At 37.3% G+C, this 24,232-nt stretch overlaps 1 protein-coding gene across 2 annotated transcripts in view; it reads left to right on the top strand.

Moving 5' to 3' along the window:
• LOC134742468 (prolow-density lipoprotein receptor-related protein 1-like) overlaps window positions 1–24,028 on the top strand; it is a 58,660-nt gene extending 34,632 nt beyond the window's left edge. The window contains exons 2-10 of one of the 2 annotated variants that reach the window (XM_063675658.1): window positions 1,578–1,713; window positions 14,285–14,416; window positions 17,975–18,619; window positions 19,137–19,336; window positions 19,517–19,604; window positions 20,512–20,659; window positions 21,201–21,326; window positions 21,929–22,053; window positions 23,830–24,028. In XM_063675658.1, the coding sequence (XP_063531728.1) occupies window positions 1,578–1,713; window positions 14,285–14,416; window positions 17,975–18,619; window positions 19,137–19,336; window positions 19,517–19,604; window positions 20,512–20,659; window positions 21,201–21,326; window positions 21,929–22,053; window positions 23,830–23,858 (1,629 nt within the window). In that variant the 3' untranslated portion in view covers window positions 23,859–24,028. Of the gene's footprint in view, window positions 1–1,577; window positions 1,714–14,284; window positions 14,417–17,974; window positions 18,620–19,136; window positions 19,337–19,516; window positions 19,617–20,511; window positions 20,660–21,200; window positions 21,327–21,928; window positions 22,054–23,829 lie in introns of both variants that reach the window. The other variant, XM_063675657.1, reaches the window with a different exon arrangement.
• Window positions 24,029–24,232: the final 204 nt, after the last annotated feature.

Below are 24,232 nucleotides of genomic sequence, written 5' to 3'. Positions count from 1 at the left end.
CGAGTTAGAGGTTACTTTGGGAATTAATTGTATCGAGCGAAGTGTCATAATTCGTGTATCGGAAGCTATGATATTAAAGATAATATAGTCAAGAACTACATATATTTTTTCCACGTCTACGAATATCAACGCCTCTTAGAAAAACATGATCATATAAGGAGATTTTTCGCCTCTTGGCTCAGGGAACCGCCTTAATAGGTCCAGTAGTTTTGGAAAAAATAGGCTGTGACAGACGGACATACAGACAGACGCACGAGTGATACTATAAGGCAGCGGTTCCTAACCTGGGGGTAATTGTCCCCGTGGGGGTAAAACTGGCATTTTGACGTGGTTCAAAATCAAAGATAACAAAGACCTATCTAAGGACCCACTGTGAATGACATCTCGCTTTGTGTGGTAGGGCACAGGACAGCGGATTTCATTCCAGATCTAGAGCAGAGCCCAACTGGGGAGGTACCTCCACCTTACAGAAAACCGCAGCCAAATAACACTAGACCCTACTAATAGTGTTGTGTTCCTGCCGGTGTGTAAGGTTGCCAGAGCTCGAGGGAGAGGAGTGTTAGGGTCGGCAACGCGCATGTAACTCCTCTGGAGTTGCAGGCGTACATAGGCTACGGAGACTGCTTAACATCAGGCGGGCCGTATGCTTATTTGCCACCGACGTAGTATAGAAAAAAATATAATAAAGAATATTAATGATTATGGAGGAGGGGTAAAATCGAGTTCCCTCTAATTTAGTCAAAGGGGTGACAGTACTGAAAAGGTTAGGAACCACTGCTATAAGGGTTCCATTTTTCCTTATGAGGTACGGAACCCTAAAAACAGGCCAAGAGCATGTCGGGCCATGCTCAGTGTAGGGTTCTGTAGTTACCCTTCCGTCATAATAGGCTAAACTGGAGTGATGTGAGGGATGAAATGATGCTTGATGTAGGCATCAAGCATCATTTCATTCGTAGATTGTTTAACTCGGGTGAGAGGTCACCCGAGTTAAACAATCTACTTTTCATATCCAAGACAAGGCAAATTAGCATAATCAGTACTTAATTAAAGTAATAGACGTATGGCCATATTTTTTTTTCCTTAGAACTTAAGTACTTTAAATCGGAGACTGCATGTCTGGTGGTCATAATAATCCATAGCGAAAAATATTAAATTGTAATATTTATTAAAATACACATATTTTAGGAAACTGCAGTAATTTTAAAATGATTTGTTAATTAAAGGAAGGAAGGAAAGGAAGGAAGGAAAGGTTGTAACTTTCAATAAAATCAATAAAATGATTATGATTACTTGGCTAGAAACTCGGAATATTAGGATACTAACCTGACATAGGTTGTAACTTTCATGCTTCTTTTATACAACCTATGTCAGGTAAGTATCCTAATATTCCTGACCAAATTATGTATATATCGTAGAATAATTATACTATTCCTGATCAAATGATATTTCTAAATTAAAAATTAATAGACGCGTATTTTGCTCTCTGTCTTAGGACTCTTAGGTTGGTTTAGTACCTACAATTTTATTTTTTTAGAGTAGCAAATCGAATTGACATATACTTTTCTATTTTTCCTCAGAGAGCCCGAGGTGCGCTATTGGGTGCGCAGTGCCGCTCTAGCTCAGACTGCGCGGTGCGGAACACGCACTGCGAAAACGGACTCTGCGCCTGCGACCCGTACTTCGCTAAAATTGACAACTCCACGTGTCTTGAGTGTAAGTATTATTCACTGCAACTCCAGTATTCCTACTGAGCTAAAAGCTAAAGAAAACGTATGTATGCGGGCATCTTTGTTTGTGCAATAAAGTTTAAATAAATAAATATACTTTTCCCCTCACTAGCTCGGAAAGCCATCTTTTATCCTTTAAAATAAGCGGGGAAAAACACATTTTATCCACTAGTGGGGAAAGTAATTTGACCTTGGATGGAGCGTGTTTAAGTAGCTTTTGACAGATAACAAAACGTAAAACGCTCATAATAATGGTTCGTTCGATATTATTTATCATTAAATAAATGGTTTGAGAATTTAATAAATAATACCAAATTTAGCTTTATTTAATGATTTTAAGTCATAAACCTTAAATTCCATAAGAAACATTTGTTTTTTAAAATGATGTTGAATGTAATTCTGAACGCACAAGTTGAGTCGATGCAATTTTAAAACGCATCGTCAGAAATGTCAACATTGTCAACAAAAATTTTCTCACCGACTCCGACACGTAAAAATACACAACTTCCAGAGTTTTCTGTTATAATATCGTATTATCGTAAAAAAATTAGTGATTCCAGTGATGAAGATGATCTAACGCCTGTGCATGTTGCACTTTCCTCGCTATAGTGAGGGGAAAAGTTTTGTGTTACACACGGGTGCAAATGTATTTTACTTCTCGTGTGTTGAAAGACTCGCTTCGCTCAGGATTCTATTTTAGAACCACTCGCTTCGCTCGTCGTTCAACTATAGAATCCTTTCGCTTGCTCGTGTTTCATTCCACACTCGCGGGTAAAATACAACTTTGCACCCTTGTATAACAAATAACTATACCTATACCGTCCGTTTGGCTTCGACCGAGCCACGCAAAATATGGGTAAGAAATTACAAAATATTTCTCTGCTCATTATTTACCCTCGCATTGTTTCTGTGAGAGAATTCTTCTCACAAAACCAGGTTATGTACTTAAGACGTTTGTTTGCTTTCCTATCTCGGCTAAAACTAAACCTACCTATGCCAATACTAGACTTACACCTACACACCTATGTATAACTATACCGAAAAAAAGAGAAAAAACTACTTACTGAAATATAAATATGTATAGACCTTAATGAATAAGTTCACCAAACTCGAATTAGAAGAAGATTGTGCAACGTGCATACGTCAAACGGCACTCAAGTGACCATCATATCATAGCTCTATCAAGAACTTAGCAAACACGGAGATGGCTTCGTAATATCCATTCCTTTCTCTAACTTTCATGCTCGCGTAAATCACCGTCATAATGTCTCAGCACCCTTTTTATAAAAATCCCATCTTACGTTATAGCCATTTTCACTTTTAGCATTACACACAACCGATGAGGCCTTTCCTAATGATCCTGTGTAGTAGTCTGTGGTGAGAAAGACTTTCACTTAAACGGTCAGTTAACAAAACTGTCCAGTTTTCATTACTAACAAAGATAACTTTCGTTATGCCAAAATCGAATTTCGATTTTCAATATCGCAATTTACTTAGGTAAAGCAAGGCACTAATCAAAGCAATGCCGCTTCCGTCAATGACCGTGCCATCTTGATTTTCATTGTGTCAGTCTATTCAATAGTTCAGGTTTGTTTGATGTACAATAGCAATAAACTTTGCATAGCAATTTTATCTGCTTTCACTTTTGTTTTTTTTGTCGTCATTACTATAATTTCAGTGCTTGTTTTTATGTGACGTGAAAACGAAATACATTCATAATACATATAATGTTTTGCATAAAGAAGGAAGTACCTCATATTATGTGCCATATTTAACCAACAGCTTATGTGGCATTGGCGTGGTTTCAAAGTAACATCTTTTGAATTTTCATTTTAAAAGCAGTCCTAGGTTATCAAGCGCACGTCATCGTCAGGCCGCGTCTGACGTACTCGTACAACGCGATGCTATCGCGGCATTATCACACGCCTTTATTTTGATCGTCCCATTATCCCACGCTTGCCTTACTTTCTTTGCCCAATTCTTTCCGTCGTAAGTATCCAAATCGAGCAAACCTCACGGAACACGGAATGGGTTTACAACGGTACTTTTGCCGATTATGTTTTTGAATAGCACCTCATTCGGATCAATATCATTAGCAAAATACGGACGATGGGTTTGGTTTTAATTCGCACATTGTTAAAAAAACATTCGTATACATAGCAAGTAGGCCAGTCGTGCTAAGAAATAAAGTACAAGGTTTAAATAGGGCACACTTATAGACACTTAAAGGATTTATGGCATCTGACCGCAAATGCCGTAGGGCAAGAAGGCTGACATGTTTTTATCCCCGTTTAGTTCGATCTAACTACATTTTGTGCGACTAGATGACGCGCAAGCCCGTAATCGTTAACTTGCCGGCGGAACTATTAGCGGATGCGGTGAGTAACACACTTACCCTTGGGACCCGCAGGTCCAGTCGGGCGGCATTTCAAACGAGGCCCGACCCGGCCCGCTACGCAGCGGCTAACCAACGGCAAACGTAACTGGCTATTCATAATTCAATGTTATTAAGCCGTATATCAAACATATACGTAAAGCATCGTCGAGTATTCATTAAGGAATATGAGATGACCCCGCAATCATGTAAACTCAATTTGCAGTTGTATATACACCCTTTATTAAAAACTGCATGATGTTACATATGTATGTAATATCATCCAATTTTAATAACGGGTCCAATCTGAACCCTTGCGTGGTTTATTATGTTTGCACAATCGATCTTGCAGTTGTCCTGGTAGGATCGAAATAAGTCAGCTACACTATACAATAGTGCTAAGTTGAATGAAGATCTTATTAGTTACAAGCTCAATGGCTTGCGCGTAATGATATACTGTATATAGGTATCTAATATAAGATAGGTGCAAACGTTAACCCGACCAATGCAATTTCGCGAAGGTGTTATAGGTAGGTAATTATTATTCTTTAAAGAATTATTATTTAAAGAAGTCAAAACTTATTTACATGCGCTCAAATTTAGGATTGGATATCCGTGATAGTTGGTATTTTAATAGACAATTCGCACAGTTTCTCTATCAAGGTGCACAATTATCTGTCAGCGAGTATCAAAGTGGGCTGTAATTGATTCAGGCCCGCCCATTCAACAATAACAAAGGAGATGTCATTGAATATGGGCTAAACGTCTAGTGGAGTGACAGCTGGCCCGGAGCACCCTGGTCAGTGTGCCATGCGTGAGCAATCTCCGGCTAGGGAGCGCTGTGCCTTACCGTTCGATGTAGCCTCACCATTTCGCCATCATCCGTGACAGATGAATGCTGCAATTATAGCTTTTAAATAACAGTGTTTCAGAGCACGATCATTGCCAAGGTATATATACAAAATTAAATATACCTCTACCTACGTATACGTACATTTATTTCTCATCGGTTCAGCACAATGTATAAATGCAGGGAATAATCCCCCTTTAACTTTTTAATGGTTTTCTGGCGTGTTTAAAACTGCGCCCTCAAGAAATAATGTCTAGACTTCATAATTCAGGGTGAAGCCGTCAACTTGCGCTATCCTTTAATTAAGCTGTGTATCAACGCGGCCCAATGAAGCACGACGCGCCAATAAATTCTTATTCCGGCCCTAAAGCACCATGTGTTATTGCAATGTGTCCACAGTGCGTTTATTTGTGGAACCAATTTAAATAAACTTGTTGACGGTTACGAGAGCCCGCCAGGGTTTACTCTGAAGCCCGGTCGTCCGGTCCGGTCCACAGTAAATTGCCTGCAGCATTTGCTTGGGGACGCGATACTCGCACAATTTAATTTAAAATATAATTGGAATCGAAAACAATGACACGACAATAATTCTTTACCAGTTAACAATTTCGAAACTGTCCGACCTGGCAAATCGAGGCGACCGAGACACGCCGTGTGATTTCGATTTCTAAGAATTCTAAGTCAGATTACTTCCTGCGGTTCCGGTTAAGTTGCTTGATGCAGTTCGCTGACAGACATGCTTATCTTTAGTAAGTCTCGTTCAAAGTTACATGCATTTCCGTTGTATATGTGAATTGTGTCATCTCCGTATTTTACCGTTACATGAGCTTTTCTTAACTTACAAATTGGATTTTTGATTGCTTCCTCTTTCTGCTAAGCTCATCCTTACTTCCTTAGTGCAACTGCAGCACAGTTATTTTATGCAGAATCGGACTCAGAATTTGAATGAGCACGAATACTTATAACTGACGCAGACGAGCCTAAATCCGTTTGTTTGTGTTTGAATGTGAGCATAAGCAGTACAAATAGATGGAAAGCGAGATTTCCGTGTGGCTTCACTTGCTAACGCAAGCCCCTGACTACACTAACCAAACCAAACGTCTAGGCAACGACAGAACTTTTGATTAAACTTTTATATACGCAGGTTAAAACGTGGATGGGAACGAAGGAACGATGTTATTTGTTTTGTCTTAGTTGTGGCATTCTTAGCAAACTGTTCGCATCCCACGATAAGTACAGTTATCATTGAAGTTTTACATATTTTTTATTGCCGAGGTTTATGAGTTGCAGACCTTATCTTTGACCGAGATATCGCACTCAGGATGAGCCTTAATTTTACAAGAGATAAAACTAAACTTTTTCTGGGTAAAATATGTCTTTTGATAAGTATTTACATTTTAAAACGTAAACCCTGTTTTTAATTACCATAATATATTATATGATGAAATGATGATCTACTTGCCCATTTGTAATTACCTATATACTGATATCATCAGCCGTTTATCTTCTGCCAGATAAAGTTATCACCATTCATAATTCCATTCCCCTTCCTTCCAGATCATCTGCAAGGAAACAACTTAATCACTAACGTTTTCATCTCCTTACATTGTTTTTCAAAATATCCATCTACATACCGCCACTTGCTAACTAACCCGCGTAGTTAACCGGTTAAACCGTTAACTTAGTTTCAAATTGTACTGGTAACCTTGGTAACTCCAGGTTTAACCGGTTAACCCCGGGTTAGTGAATGGTGCAAGTGGCCCTAAGTATATATAGCGACATATTATGTGTTTTGATACCATGAATCTTGGAACATCAAATCGCTGCAACGATTAGACGTTCACGAGTCTTTAATCCGCTCTTTGACCCAACGAACAATACTGTTTCTGCATCCATTAACCCAGTTCATGGCTGTAACAAGCAGCACTTTATTTTCAACAGCCACGGCACGCTAAGCACTAATGATGGATTACTGGAATATTAAATCTTTACTTTGTTCGCACTTTCGCAGCCATCATCACCTTAACCTGGCAAGTTTGTAGATCGTGTAAACGAGGCATTGATGGGGCATGTTAAGCAATTAAGTACCTACAGAACAGAGCGCTGTCTGACATAGTCAGTTTACTTTGGTGATAGGTACCTATTTAATTTATTTTTAATACTCATGCTTCATTTATTATAATCAATAAGAAAATCTTTACCAATAGTTTTGAAAACGAATAGGTTGTGAATCTACCAGATAGTTTTGTTTGTCAGTCTGTCCATTTACGTAGTAAGTAATTCTATGTTTAGGAAATAACCAACGGAACGGAGACGGAACTACGTAAAAATCGTAGCTTAGTTTCTGTGACATGGGCATAACAATTAAGAAATGTAAACACAGTGGTTATCTATAATATCCATAGGGATAAGGTGCTCACTGCACCTGTTTGACCCATGTGTAGCACTATACAATTACCAGCGAAGAGCCAGTTGAGTATAGTATTTACGTATCCCGATGGGTAATATTCGTAGAAGGAGATTTAGGGCTCGTATGATACAACCGTTACGACGATAGACCTACACACCATATAAGGCAGACCCTCTATGGCGGCGCAACGGAGATATTGCGGCAAGCACCATTAAAGTATAGTCTAGCCAGTTGGTTCGTAGTAACGAAACGATGGCTTACATTTATTATGTCACTATCACCTGTGACTCACACGGGCGGCAATCACTCTTGCTATTATAAAGCAATTATGATGTACCTAACATTTGCTGCGCCGGCGACTCAGTCCGCGTAAAAGTCGTTCAACGACGACCCCATACAAACTTTTAATAACTACGCTGACTACTGGAAAGTTTCATACAAGTTCGTTCAGTAGATTTTGCGATAAACGAAAAATATACGGCTCAAACCCTCAAATTTTATACCTACCTCTAAACCTGGGCTCATTTCAGATTTAAGTATTTTATATGAATATTCCTGGCTGGACAATCACTGTCAATACCAATAGGACCCTTATAGACAGTCCCTTCTGTAGGACCGTTTTGATTCTTGCACTGTGATAAAATTTGTATTTTGCGGCCAATGTTATTAGAATTTTTAAACATTATTTGGAATGGCTACAAAAACAACAAATATCCAAGGAAGGAAAACAAAAAGACAGATGTTTATATTATTCTTATTAAAATAGAAAGTTGTTCATAAATCACCGATAATGTTTACTTTCATTATGATTTCGATCACTTTAACTTGACGTAAAAGGCACGCCCACTTCCTGCCACACGTGTTCGTAGGCAAATACCTAAAATAATCGCACATCTCCAAACAAACCAAAGTTATCATCATAAAATTATTATCATTATAAGATTTATTTATATTTATTTTATTTATTTATATGAGCCTAGAGTGTCCCACTGCTGAGCAAAGGCCTCCCTCCTCCCTTTCCACGTATCCCGGTCTTGACCCGTCTACCACCAGTTCCTTCTCGCCAACGCCGTCGAGGTTTGCCGCGACCCCGGGTTTGATGTGGGACCAAATTGGTTGTTATTTTAGGCCACAAATCATCCGGCATACGACAAACGTGTATATACCGCATTGTCCCACTTCTATTCAGCTTGGCGGCTGTTTCAGCTACGTCAGCTATTTGAGTTTTGGAGCGTTGTACAGTGTTTTTGATGCGATCGGTCAACTTCACAGCGACATTCGAGCGCCTATAGTTCGAGGGTGAGATGGTTACTTTTACCCGAGTTAAACACTCTACTTTTCATTTCGACTATGAGGAACTAGGAGGGTATATTTTGATTATTATTCTTTATTAAATTTGATCCTTAATTATTATTAAAATAATTATTGATATTGTTCTGACGATCTTTGTGAATGCATTTGACGTTCCCCTCCCCCGCAAAAATTGGCAGACTTTTTTGTACAGCAACTTACAGACGTGGCGGCTCCGTTGGCTATATCCTCCTAGATGAGGAAAGTCAAACAAGAAAATATAGTTTGTCAAAGGACTATCTTTGTCTTACACTAGTACCCAAAAGAAAAGGATGAGTATAGTTTTCTTTGTTCTTATTTATACATTTTAATCGGAAAAAAATTCTAAAACCATAGATAATCCGATCTTGAATTGGGATGTGTCCAAAATGTGTCTGAAACGGCCTTGATTTATACGCGCCTTAATAAAAGTGAAACTGAATGAATGAATGTAATGTAATGACAATATTTTAAACATTTATCGTCATTTATATTGATTTATTAACAAATATTTATATTTATTTCATACATTTAAATACAAGTAGTAGGTATAGGTAGGAAGGAAGGTAGGTAGGTAGGTATAGGTAGTAGTAGGTAGGTACAAGTAGTAGTAGGTATTTTTATAATTTTTAATAATGCAATGCAATTGACATTTAATTGATAATGAAGGAAGCTACAAGAAAACATTTTGACATCCAGATATGAGAGCTTTTAACTGAATAATATGGCATACTTATAAGCAGGCATCGTAAACTGCGAGCGAAATCCATTGAAGTTCTAGGGTTGTTACTTGTTGTCATACGTCATTTCAATGGATTTCGCTCGCAGTTTACGATGCCTGCTTATAAGGCTGTTAGCCGTTGCTCGAAGTACAAATTAAAAAGAAAATACTTTCCGACCCTAGGGTGCAATGCAATTTTCTACCCGGCTATCAGCCTATGAAAGGTGAACTTTCCGAATAGGAGAGATGGAAAAGATACTTCACTCACTTGATGCGCCCCAAATACCCCGTATACCGTACCCCGACAAGTACGTACGTATCAGCGCTGAATCAAATCGACCTTGACTTTGTCTCGAGATAATCTTCAGACCCAAACGCAAAGTCATGCACATCAAACTTTTCACGGCTGTCGACGGTGTGCCAAATCTAATAAATGCAAGTGCCCATTGTAATCCATTTTGAGATTATTGTGTCAGTTCAGCATCTTGATTACGAATGATAACTTTCTGGGGCCCTATTCGAGATGCACAACTGTCAGTTTCGGCTTCAACATCAGTTCAACAGTGGAATGAATCATTTGTTCATCAACTGTGGAAAGTATCATTTGGTTGTACACCAAAACTCATTCATTGAAAAAATTATGCAACAAAAATCAACTTTGTTTTCTTACTACTATACGGTTTAAAATGGCTCTGAACTCTGCGTGGTTCGGTTTGGTTTCGTTGTCACCTAACTGTGGATTGCTAATGTCAAATTTACCTATTTGACAACACACGATTTCTTCCATTCAACTGAAGTTCAATACGAAACGTCACTTAACGCATGTCGAATACCGCTCCTGAAGTCTGCAAACTGACAGCGGTTAATAGTTTTTTTTCTAGGTACTTAGTATTTAGCTGCTTAATAACATTTTTACAGTACATATGGTGCTACTTTCTCGCACTAGTGCGTCAAATAGCACTTTTCGTGCATATGTCGAAAGTTTAAAGGGTTACCATATGTACTGTAAAACGTTGTACGATACACGTGCGAATAGGTAATTCGCAACTCGTGTCGATTTAAAACACTCCCTGCGGTCGTGTTTTAATTTATCGCCACACGTTTCGAATTTCCTCTTTTCCGCACTTGTATCGTAAATAACTATTACAATGCATGTGCTCGAAAAGTGCGTTTCCTACGGAGCTATATCATGCGGAAAGTACTACTTTTCCGCACTAGTGCTTTTTGTTTTCAATTTATTTTACAGTACATATGGTGCTACTTTCTCGCACTAGTGCGGATAAGAGCACTTTTCCGCACTAGTGCTTTTTGTTTTCAATTTTTTAATAATTAAACTTATTTGCCATGATATGTTTTTTTATTTACTCGCACAATGCATAGTAAAACATTGTATGATACACGTGCGTAAAGATGATTTCCGCACATGTTGCATAAATAGCTATTTGTTTATTCGTGTAGGTATCCTTATATATAGATATTAAGATACACGTCTTCAATATTGTTAATAGTGTATCACAGAACATAACATTTTAAGAGGAACTTTTTACTATTTAATTATCCACGTTACCATACACTAATGTCGATGAAATACATATAAGCCATTGCGCGCAGCGCGCAGCCAATTTACAAGTTAGTAGCCGAAGATTAAATTTAATTTTCCGCTCAAAATTGATCAAAACATGTTTTTTAATCTCTTAATATTAATGGGGATAAAAAAACAAGATAAATATCGTTGCTGATTTGTTGAAAGCGTATCTACCTATCTGGATAAATCACGATTTGCTAGACTAGCGTAAAGTCCGAGGATCATTGAGGTGGGTTAAACATTTCTTTCCTTCCTGAAAGTGTTAAAGTTTTGATTAGTAAAAGGTTAGTAAATTTAGTACAAAAGCATGTGATGGCAATTGATAGATAGAAAACTATTACTATAACCAACATAGATAGGACTGCTTGTAAATCATTGTAGAAAAAAAAACTTAGCACGACCCTATTTATGCAACATGTGCGGAAATCATCTTTACGCACGTGTATCATACAATGTTTTACTATGCATTGTTCGAGTAAATAAAAAAACATATCATGGCAAATAAAAGGTATCTCATAGGTAAGCGTGCTCCACCGTAGACCACATCATCACTTACCATCAGGTGGGATCGTGGTCAAACGCCTGCCTATTCATCATAAAAAAAAAAACGACCCAGGCTCTACCGATTGATATTTGCAGGATTAAGGTTTTAAGGTGCTAAATGCTCATCTGGTGATCTACTTGCAGTAATACTCCTGTGTAATCAAAATAGTAATAAGTTGTGTCATGAGTAGGTACCGTCTGATATACTATCCTCTTATCGACCTGAATAGTTGATGGAAGTAATGATATAGTCTTTTGAAAGTTTAGTCTTGATTAGATTGAGTTTTCCTTAGGGTAAGGCCCCAGCCGGGCGAGGAAAACTCACGTGACAATTTGGCGTAATAATGTGATTATTATGATAAATAAAAAAAAGCCTTCGTGTCCGTGTCTCATAATTAAAGAAAACTAGGAAAGCATAAAAATTGATTCCTAATTAATAAAACATAAATTATTACCATTGTGAATTAAACTGGCATATAAATTATTGGGTGTCAATTGGAAAATGATTCATTAAGCGGTCCCATTTATAATTTTACGCGGAACTCTGGTTTCGTCCGTTTAAAATCGTTGGTGATTAATCAAGTGCGTAAATCGCATGCATATTCATACACACCTATCAGCTGCTTGCCAATTTCCTTATGGATGGCCGCATACCACTGTGTTATCAACAGTCATTTAAATACTTTGTTTTTAAACAGTTTTACATTTCATCAGCTTCCGAGTTTTTATTTTATTCCGCTTGATGGTACTATCATTAATAACTATTAGTGGTATTTCCCGATAGGTGGCCAAGAAAGAAAGTACAACTTTTACAAACTATCATACACACTGGTTTATTTTTATATACTTATCGAATTTACAGTTAAGACACCTTTAAAATAATTTTAGGACACAGATGATGATGTTTGTGACAAGTGAAAACTTATACAAACTATCATACACACTGATTTACATTTACCTATATATCGAATTTATATTTAAGAAACCTTTTAAATAATTTTAGGACAGATAATTATGTTTATCTACACACATTTATAAACCCTCTATGATGCCTTCAAAATCCGTAAATTATGGCCAACATTAAAATAGGCAAAAAATAGCGGTTAAACATGCTAAAAAAAACAAAAAAATATTTATGGGGCTGTATCTCCTAAACCATGCGTCGTAGCACAAAACTAATCAAATTTTCGTTCCCCTCTAGCTGACCCTTAATTTATAGTTGAAAAAAAAAAACCCAAAAAAAAAACAAAAAATCTTTATTTGGCTGTATCTCCTAAACCAAGCGTCGTAGCGCAAAAATAATAAAATTTTCGTTCCCCTTTAAGAAACCCCAAAATAATACACAAAAAACACAATGAAAATCAAAAAAGAAAAAAAAATCTTTATATGGCTGTATCTCATAAACCATGCGCTGTAGCGTAAAAATAATAAAATTTTCGTTTACCTCTAGGTGCTCTCAATTTATATTTGAAAAAAAAAAACAAAAAAATCTTTATAGGGCTGTATCTCCTAAACCATGCGTCGTAGCGCAAAATTAATAAAATTTTCGTTCCCCTTTAAGAAACCTCAAAATAATACACAAAAAACACAATGAAAATCAAAAAAGAAAAAAAAAGAAAAAACATCTTTATAGGGTATACTAAACACAATAAGGAAAAGAAGGTAAGTAAATAGTTATCAGGTAACACCTGTAATCACACGTTCTCGTCCGTTATGTAATATTTCTTGAACGCGTTTTTACATACGTTTTTAAGTTAAAATCCTACCTACCGTAAAGTTTTTCTATTTACAATTTCCTGAAATTCAACAGTATTTTAATTACATCAAATTAAATGAGCATGAAATTCTGTTCCGACTAAATTATACGGACCTGCAATTAAATTACTCCTAGAAAGTAGAAACATAATAATAACTAATATTAAGCAGCTGATGTACGTCAGTGCCTAGCATCAGAACTATGGATGGTATAGAGAGGATCGCAATGAATCTCTTATGGCAGAATTGATGCAAAAGTGACCAGCTGTCAGCTGTAAATAATAGTTCCAAATCTCTCCGGTGGCGCTAGGTAGGCTCTGAGACCAAAGAGTATTGTAATATATAGGAGACTCTATAACATGAACCATAGAGGTATAGTAATGTAGAGATGAAATGGGGGAGGGGCAGCAAATAACCCGACCAAATTACGTCGGTTGTTTCTGGTATGTTGTCAGGAATGTTAAAACGTGTTTTTAATTGTGTCGCATTGCGTATGTTCTGTCCCTCACGGTCGCACGGGTGCACATCTATATAAAATACTAGGTGTATGGTCTAGGTACTTCAGTGCATGGCGGCGCCGCCTGTTTACTGTTTTTTACGGTCACTTTTTGATTAATGAAGATTTATTTCCTTACCTCTACCTTCCATAGTCAGAACCAACCTGCTTCCAGGCATCGGACCTATTGATCAACCAGTTAATCGTTCCATTTGTGAGACTTTGTCATTGTCTAATAAATCGTAATTCCTTTTCAGCTTGTTTCTGGTCTCATTAATTATTTAGTTAATTAATTTAAAAAAAGTCTTATCTGAGATCTTACCGCATAGATTAGCTAAAGATAAGAATAATACACCCACTTTTTTAAATTGCTTAATTTTTCGTTTTTTCTTTGCATTTATCCCCTAAGTATTACGAACATGCCTTTATCATATTTCCTATTAGGTCTAGTTTTCTAATATAAAATATATTTAAACAATGGTTTCCTGTTACAGCAACGCTATTGGGCTCGGAGTGCGTCGTATCGGAGCAGTGCACTCTGAAGGTGGCTTACAGTGCTTGTTTGGAAGGCGTGTGCCGCTGCTCCGACGGTCATCTGCAGTTCAGGAAGCACACATGTCTTTCTCGTAAGTAATCCTTGACTTTCACTAACAAAAATTAAGAGATTAAAATTGAAATGTATGGTATTTAGTATAACATATCACATTTATTATGATGAGCGTTTACGTCCAAAGTGTTTTAGAAACCTCACGAACCGCTTGCAAACAAACAGTATTTTTAGAGTCTAAAGAAGCATAATACAGCGTATGTAAATCGAGCCCAACTATATTGTTCAGTAATAAACTGTCTGCATTTTCTTGAGTCCGATTACCAACATAACTATCTAACCCGCTCGTATTGTCCGAGCCAGTAAGCGTAACAATAGCATGGCATTATCCTCACAACTCCTCACTCCGATACACACCGGTAACACATCATTTACTTTCGATTTCGTTCGGTCGTCTAGCGACTCATGCCGAATTGACCAAGTCACGGAGAGTTACTGGACTGCGACGAACCGAGATAAGTCGCCGTGTAATTCTATAAATCGGGAAGGTGTGTGTTGTCACGGGGGATACGTAGTAGGGTTCGTGCCGTTCGTGGCGATGCGAGTTCTGATATAAATCTGATATCGCTTTGTGGTCTTAAATCTATTATTTTCTCTTATGTCAAAGATCATTATTTTCTTATTATATAAGTCTATTCTGAAATACTCTAAAAATTCTAAATAAAAATATTGGAATTGAACTTCCAAATGGTGTGTCTGTGTTCTCAATGTCCTCACAGCAATTATAATTGAGATTTATATTTTATTAGTTGGTAGTTAGTATAGTTAGGTATCTATAAAAGAGCTGTCTTCACTTATTCTATATACATATTTTCCAATATAGTGGAAGTAGTTTTAGTAGAGCATCATTTCCGTGTGCGAAGCCCGCTTGTGAGAAAACGAGGTAATTGTTCTTCGGACTTGCGGCGACTTCATGTGAAACTCTCTTATTACGGCCAATAACGCCACCATTATGATCTTATTGTGAGAATTATACCACTTATAGCATAGTTCGTCAAAATGCTTTTAATAACCAAGTTTGCCCACATACAGGCAAAAATAGCGTTAGAAGATGGTAATTCTATAAACTACAGGTAGCAAAAGAAAGGATATTCATTAACATCTAGAAACATCAAAATTACAACATAAAGTAGTCAAAGCATAGCAAGCTACCTCTATTAAAAAAGGCTTCCGCTGAACTAAGGAATTACGAATAATGCCATAGATTGCTTTGCCGTAGTAACAATAGGTAGGTACCGTAGCAATGACTTCCAGTGTGATACAATAATAGCAGTATTCACAATCATCAAACTTTGAAGATTGGATTAACACATTGTTTCCAGCACGAAATCGAAATCCTTAATTTGCATATTAATTGTAATTTTATCACGAACTAATTCTGAAGAATCATTGCTTCGAAGCACCGCATTGTAATCACACCACAATATCTCCTGATTATCCAATTTAAATAAAATAAGTAGGCGAATAGATACTGTCCTACATAACTCAACATCTTGCTATTATCTAGTCAACATTTTGTTATTTTGAATAACCACAGACCACAGGCGATGACTAAGTATCTGGGTCGTCAACACATCTGAAGGCAAGTCCACACAAAAAAGCAGTCGGAACACCAACTATGGTGCGTGCCTTACTGTTTCTGATTACCATATAATGGACTATCAAATTACCATTTGTAAATTTACATTCACTACACTTAATCAAATTGGCGTTGTTTTATTATTATAGCATTTGCATTGTAAAAACAATCGCTGTTCGGAAAACTTGCATCATTTACATATGCAAGCAGGTACCTATACCCTCCCGCGTTTGGTCATCGGTACGATATCGTATAGTGATTTACTTGGTCTATTGGGAGAATATTTCTTTGTTACCTGTTCCCTGTTCTGCTAAATTAAGTATTAGTTAATTAACCACAATAAATTATACTCGCTCGCTCACTTTTTAGGGTTTCGTACCTCAAAAGGAAAAAAAACGGAACCCTTATAGGATCACTCGTTCGTCTGTCTGTCTGTCTGTCCGTCTGTCACAGTCTATTTTCTCCGAAACTATTGGACCAATGAAGTTCAAATTTGGTACACATATGTAAGTTTGTGACCCAAAGATGGACATGTAACGTAAACATTTTTGTATGGATTGACATGTTATCAAATAATTAATTAAATTGTATGTAGTTATTACAAATTATGAATTTAATTTTATTTGTTTTTCACTTGTTATTTAGTTTATTTATTTATTTCATTTTTATTTTTTGTTTGTTTAGTTTGGGTAATGAAATTTGACCAAATTCTTTTTGGGAAAACGGCAGGATCCCTTACTCAGTTTAATTAAGTTATAAGCATGTATGTAATTAGTTCGTAAGATTTCTATTATTGTTAAAGAAATAAATAAATGAATGAATGAATGAATGAACAAATTAATTTTAAACAGGGGGGCTACTTTTGGGGGTAAATGAGAAAATTAAAAAATAAAGTTTGTCAAACTATATCGTGTTGCATATCAAATGAAAGAGCTCATTGTGAGAATCTCAAAAATTTTTTTATAATTTTAAGATAAATAGTTTAGAAGTTATTCAAGAAAATAGGCAAAAAATGACCATTCCCCCCTTTTATCTCCGAAACTACTGGGTCAAAAATTTCGAAAAAATACACAAAATAGATCTTTACCTATAGATCACCGGAAACCTATTAGAAATGTGCAGTCAAGCGTAAGTCGGACTTAATTACTTAGTTTTTGATCCGACCCCTACGGGTTTTTTAAAGACATTTCACATAAAAAATACATTGTTTAAATTGTGTAATGTACGGAACCCTTGGAACGCGAGTCCGACTCGCACTTGGCCGGTTTTTTTTTTTTCATACTGTGAATGAATCAAACATGCAAATGAATAAGGAAAAACACGACACGTTCTATTAGATACCTTTAAATTAAAATTATGTTGGTAATAGTAGAAAAGAAACTATATGTATATAATATTTACTACCTTACCTCATCATGTTGTCATCTATAAAAATCGAACCATAACCAAAGTACGAGTCGTGTCTGATGCATCTTGTATAAATGAGTGGGATTTTGCTAAACTACTGTGTACCGTGTACGCATTAGACAACTATTCATACCTTTTCTTGGTATTAAATGCTACTTAGCATAAGAAAGAGAGTATGATTTTATTTTTGGTTATTAACCAAAGCGAAATTATAGCTTGCGACAAGCTGCAACTAGAATTCTTCATTCTAGGTTTTTTTCTGAGAAACCGTTAACTTTCAAATTCCAAAGGCAAAACTATGACTTATTGCACTGTTTAAATAGAAGATAACACATGACATAATGATGCGACACAAACAGCTGTTTACAACTGTACATCGGCTATTAGAACGTTAGCAGAGCGTCGCGTATGGTCAGCATCAGGAAAATTGCTATCAACAACCGATCATTATAAGACCAGCACGTTTCATGCATTACTGTAAAGTGTAAATAAATACAACTATTTTTAGAATATATGTATGCGAAGGACTCCCATTAATATATGAGTAAGATTAGGTAGGTACTAATTATTGTATTATTATCTCGCTTTCAGCTGCACCACCCGGACATGTCTGCTACAGCAACGAACACTGTCGGCTATGGGACAGAGAAAGTCATTGTGAATTTGTCATACCCAATCTCTTTGGTAGATGCTCCTGCAACGCATTTTACCGATTAACCGGCGATAAATGTGTGGCACAAAAACCGACCTTGGTCACAGAAGCGGTTGTTGCTGAACAAGAAACCGTGTTAGTGGACGCCAATGGAACCATATTAGAAAATACTGTGAGCCATAAATCGCCCACGGCATCCGCATTTGTAAATTCTGGGTCCGTAGATTATTTACGACCAGCAAACACATTTACAGATTCGTCAGAAGATGTCAAGCCTAGTAACTTACCAATGTTCACGAACAAAAACGAAATACTAAGCACACAAGAAGATAGTCCACTAATGCAAGCTGTTATGAAAGTTCCCGAACCAACTAAAAAACTGCCGGTGTCAAACCGCAAAGATGGAGAACCTAATGAAACCGTTGGTATCGATGAGTTGACTGCCAATTTGCATGCAAACGATCAGCCGATCTATAGAGTTGTGACGCAACCGTCCTTAGATAAGAAAAGTAACAAAAAAACCGGAACATCTAAAGACCAGCAGAAATACAAAACAGGACACCAGAAGAAATCATCTTTGAAAGGTAACTTGCTTTTTATGGGTGAATCAACTTATAGAAAACTTATTACGTGTTTTAGACTGGTTAACAAAGAAAAATCGTTTTTTTTAAACCATGTTGATTTTTTACTTTTTTGTTTACAAATTAGATACAAGTATTTAATTAACACATTAAAATTAACAACTTGATAAATTTATATTTTGTACGGTAACGCAGCAAAAAAATACAAAAATGGTGAGTCCCTGATTTTTGTATGGGAGAAAACTTTTTCCACTGCGTTACCGTACAAAATGTAACTTATCTGATCAAGTTGTTAATTTTAATGTGTTAAAATAATACTTATGGATCTAATAATGCCCGTGTAAACAAAAAAGTAAAAAGATTAACATTGTTTTTGAAAAAAGCCATTTTTCTTTGCTAAGTAGTCTAGGGACACGAAATTAAGTGTTTTAAAAGTAGATTCACCCGTATAATAATTAACATTATAAACAAACAGTTCGTTTTCTAATAAGTAGTCTAACGTTGTATTTGCAATTTCTAGATAAACACCGTATCCGAGCAGATTCCGTAGCTGATATCGGGCCGGCCTCTCTCGGAATGCCTTGTTTAACCGACTCACAGTGCCATCTCGTTGATCCGTACACGCGATGTCTCAACAAACGCTGTGACTGTGCGTATCGGACTAATTCCACTTCGGCGTGCTCAGCGAGAAACAGAGGGTGCTTGCCGGGGACATTCCAGGTTAGTTTTAATTTATAATAAATTAGTATTGTGAAAGAATTTTGAAATATTTTAAAATGAATTATTAAAAAGTAAAATTTAATTTTTGTATCTAACCTTTTTTAAATATTATACTTAATTATTGAAGTATATTCTATGAACGTATGTAAACGCTATTAATTTTGCAATCTATTATTTCAGTGCCGTTCGACTGGGGCGTGTATCAGTTGGTACTTTGTCTGTGATGGCCGAAAAGATTGTCCCGACGGATCCGATGAAACTTGTCAAGGTACCGGTAAAGGTCGGTAGTTAATGCACATTATCTTTTTGCACTTCTATTCCTTGTCTATTTTAACTGTCATTTTCTCTCACTCTTAATACATAGGTACTCGTTTTATTTTAAGAACTAGATCTTCAAATGTGGCTCAATGTAGTCGTAGTCGCGTGCCTGCCCTCTTTATCGTTACCATTAGCGCCAGTAATGCTTATTTATTCCCTCGTTATACTTAGTTTAAATACTCTGTCTTATAGGAAACGGGTTGCGAACTGGTTTAATAGTAATTCTCGTCATATACATAGGTAATGATCGCTCAACAGCGCTGGTTGGCGTCTACATGACGTTACTGTCCGTATCGCGATTTCGCATTAATGTTCCTTGTTAATAATCTTGAGCGGTTAAATTACTTTATCAAGGGTAATAACATCGCCTCTCATTGCCGATGCCGTGTTAGACTTTCTAAATCTGAAATAAAATCGTCGTTAACTTGGTTTATGAGCTAAATCTCAATGCCATACTTTGTATCAGCCATAAATAACTATAGTCTTATAATTAAAAAAAATATTCAAATACGGCTAATTTAACCTAAGTAAAAAAAACCCTAACCTACTCGTAAAGTAAACAAACACATAAAAAAAGTGACTATTAATCTATGGCAGTCGTTTATCGACAAAGACAGACGATATTTTTTTTTACTTGAACCAACATTTATCATGTAATGCCATGACAACTTATTTATATTTGAAGCTATTGAAGCTATAGGCTACAATGTGCGATTACTTTAGGTGTCTAACTGGACTATCGTGATAGCGTAGCACATGTGATGTGATTCTTGCTTCGTATTTCGTATGAAGCGCCGATCTATCAAAGTAATACGAACATACCTTTCAAGCTCTCATATGTTCCATTGGATTTGCAGATGGTACTGGCGAGCGGTGTCCCATGCACGCGTTCCGTTGCGGCGGCGTGGGTTCTCAATGCGTGTCGCGGGCGGCGCGGTGCGACGGCACACCTCAGTGCTCCGGCGGAGAGGACGAGAGGAATTGTCGGGCTACAAGGAGAAAAGGGTAAGGGTGACTTAGCACCTACCTTTTATAAAAGAGATTAAAAACAGGGAAAATCTGAGTGTTTAACTGGGGTGAAAGGCACCATTTCAGTCTCGGACTATTGGCGATCTCACTGCGTTCGAGCGCCAAACTACCTAGACAGTGGGGTACCTTTCACCCGAGTTAAACACTCTACTTTTCATTTTGAATACGAGGAAAGTAAAATATTACATGTGCATTTAAAAAAACAGCAAACAGCAACAGATAAACATCAGTAGGTAGTATTTCTTGAGGGTACTTTCAAATCTTTCAATTAACAATTTAGGTAAACATATCGTTATTCATGGAATGGGCAGTTAATTATCAGAATGGAAATTATAGAACAAATCTATTTAAAACCAAAAAAAAAATTGCTTATTGTAAAAAAAAAACGTACTTAGAAAGTACAGTGCTCCAGAGCCGAAACGTATCATTTTCTGCACACTTTTTAAAACAACAACGACCCACTTTCAGAGCATGAGAAATGCAAAATTAGAAACAGTCTTATTCGTATTTATTTCAGATGTCCTCGCCATACGTTCCGCTGCGGATCTGGGGAGTGCTTGCCAGAGTACGAATTCTGCAACGCCATAGTGTCTTGCAAGGATGGCTCGGATGAGCCTAAACACCTCTGCAATGAGCAATCACGGTACGTACCTACTGTCCGCGCGCGAATTCCGTGCACGGCTGAGGAATGTTAGGAATGTTGGGCTGGGCGTCATGACAGAGTGGTGTCATATTGTACGTACGGGCGCAGTGCCGTTTTCAATCAAAAGGTCGCTTGCCATAAGGACGCTCAGGCTATTCGTATAAAGATACAATCCAATTTCGTCCTTATGGTAAGCGACAAAGTGGTACCTTTTGATTGAAAACGTCACAAATAGGTACCTACTTACCTAACGAAAGATATACCTAGTTAGATTAGATCAGCCATTCTCAGTGTGCTCCGCAGACCCCAAAGCCTCTGTGGGGGCTCCGCGAGAAAAAGCGAAAACAAATCAATAACCGCTCTTCTATATCTCTGGTCTACAGTTAAATAGTGAAAGTGACGAAAGATTTTTTATTTTTATTTAAGGCTCCGTCAAATATTTCGCTTTCCAAAAGGGTTCCTTCGCCAAAAAGTTTTTGAACCGCTGGATTAGATCGTTAACGGTGTTCTGTTTGCACAACTGTAGAAAGACTGCAAAAGACGTGCAAAAGGTAGGTAGGTATGTATGTGTTTTTCGTAGTAAAATTTCCTTTTTTTTTCAGATGGCGGGCCGCGGATTTCTGCCCGCTACGTTGCGGGAACGGGCGCTGCAGGAGCACGGCTGTGGCCTGCTCGGGCCGGGACGGGTGTGGTGACAACAGTGACGAGATTGCTTGCACCGTCTGTAGTAAGTTGCAATTTGTAGCCATGGTCCACTCAATTTTCGTGTTTCTTTCTTTGGCTCCCATGTCACCAAGCTCGGGCCAATTTCACCTTCCCATACAAACGGAGTTTCGATCTCATTTTAAAATTATGTGTTGGATTGTAATGAAACTGCACATACAATGACATGAGGTATATCTAGGTCTGTAATTAGTTTATATAGCTCCAGTTTATAAAACAAACGAAATAGAGCAAAATAAGTTTTGTATGAAAAATTTAAATTCGCTGTATTTTTTAACTATGGTATCTGAAGCTACATAAACGAATTACAGACATAGATATTCATGTAAAATGTTGCCAAGACGACGTACTGTCAAAAAGTTATCAGATCTCTTGTAGAGCCAAGCTTCTAACTCTACAAGCCCTAACTTCACAAACTCTACACCTTATTCCACCCCCCTTTTCACCCCCTTAGGGGCTAAAAATTTAAAGTTTTTGAATTTTTCTGTTGTTTGTGTACTAAGACTATTTTACATACCAAATTTTAGCTTCGTAGGATTTCAGGAAGTTCAGTGACTTCAGTGAGCGAGTGCATGACGAAATCGGGGTTTTTTAGATATCAATAAAATCTAAAGTATAAGAGCTATGTAATTGAAATTTTTAAATGCTTAATAAGTCCACTAATGACATCATATCCCGAGAATTTTCTTTATCTGGTATAATCCAAACCCAAGTTATGAGCGTTCAAAAAAACGACGAAGCGCTTCGAGAAAAGGTAGGTGCGTTTCGCTTTGCTCGTCTTGGCGGGGGCACTACCGTGCCCTCAGATACCTTATCCTATTGTAAATACAAAGTTTCAGAGCAAACTAGCTACTCGTTTTGAAATGAGAGCGTAACTACGTTTGTATGGAGAACCGAGCTTGCCGGGGACCCTTAACGTAGACGGCCTGCGCCGTAATACCCATCCCTGCACAGCCAACAGACTTTGTAAAGTTAGCCTGTTTTAACTGGATACTTTTGCTAGGGACGTCGTTTGGTCTTTGCATAAAGCATTTATTGATAAAATGTATGTTGACACTCGCGCGTTCCCGAGATACTAGAGCTACATACATCCCGTACAGATGCTCTCGCGCGTAAATCGCGCTATCTGGACAGGCTCTAAAACTCGGAGCTCATTGACGGCAGAATCGTCAGCTACTTAATATTCAAAAATCCCAGCTCAAGGAGCTTTGGTGGAAAAAATAAAACTGACATTAATGTCTTCGCGACATCTTAACATCTTCGCTGCGGCAACAACAAACGTGTAAAACTATTACGAAGCATTTAGCACACTTGGAGCAATTAATAATCGTCTTATTTGTCGAATGAAAGCAATAGATATATGTATGTTCACGATCTTTTTCCCGCTTCTCTACTATAACAATTAAAGCGCAATTCACTCCCAGCGTGAGATCGAAAGAGGCAACAAAATAAAAAAAAGAAACAAAAGCAAGCTACAATAGAAGCAATTTCTAGTTCCATTTCGAATAAGTTCGTTGCCCAAGAAAATTGACCTTAGCACTGAAGTTGAAAAGGCCAGTCCAGCTGATTACATATTTGTCCGCTATGAAGACATGTGGCGCACATTAGGACGATTTGCTACGATATGTGGTCCCGTTACTTGTACAATGCATGCAAATGATGCCACATGTGATGTATATGTGTTCAAAACGCGAAAGTTTTAAATGTTATACTGTTAATGTCACCTGTGTGCGGGCTGTGCGTAAAATGAAACTAATAACCTTATTCCTTTTTTCCACAGGATGTCCAGCGCCACAAGATAAACCTTGAATTTGAGTGTAGTTCAACGAATCATTCTAGTGAACATTCTTGACTGTGTCGGATCTCAACTTATAGTGCATTTATTATTTGTCGAGTGTGATCGTTCTGTCTCTTAGCATACAACGCAATAGCCGAGGCTGCTCAAATGGTAACACTGCCATAAGGCGGGTTACCTAATATAATGAGTTCTATGTCTATTTCTTAACAACTTCACTTCTGCCTATAAATGAGACAAGAGACCTTTTGTTGACTTTATTTGTCAGGGGTATTTATGTATTTCCAACCTGATGTCAAGTGGTCTCATCACTGAAAGGATAAGTAAGAATCACTGAAGTATGAGATAGTGCGCCATACGGCAAGTATTTGCCTCTCCTCTGCCTATA

This window comes from Cydia strobilella, chromosome 6 (genome assembly GCF_947568885.1).
Source record: "Cydia strobilella chromosome 6, ilCydStro3.1, whole genome shotgun sequence".
NCBI lineage: Eukaryota > Metazoa > Arthropoda > Insecta > Lepidoptera > Tortricidae > Cydia > Cydia strobilella.
Note: the sequence above shows the minus strand (reverse complement) of the source record. Positions and strands in the feature narration are given on the sequence as shown.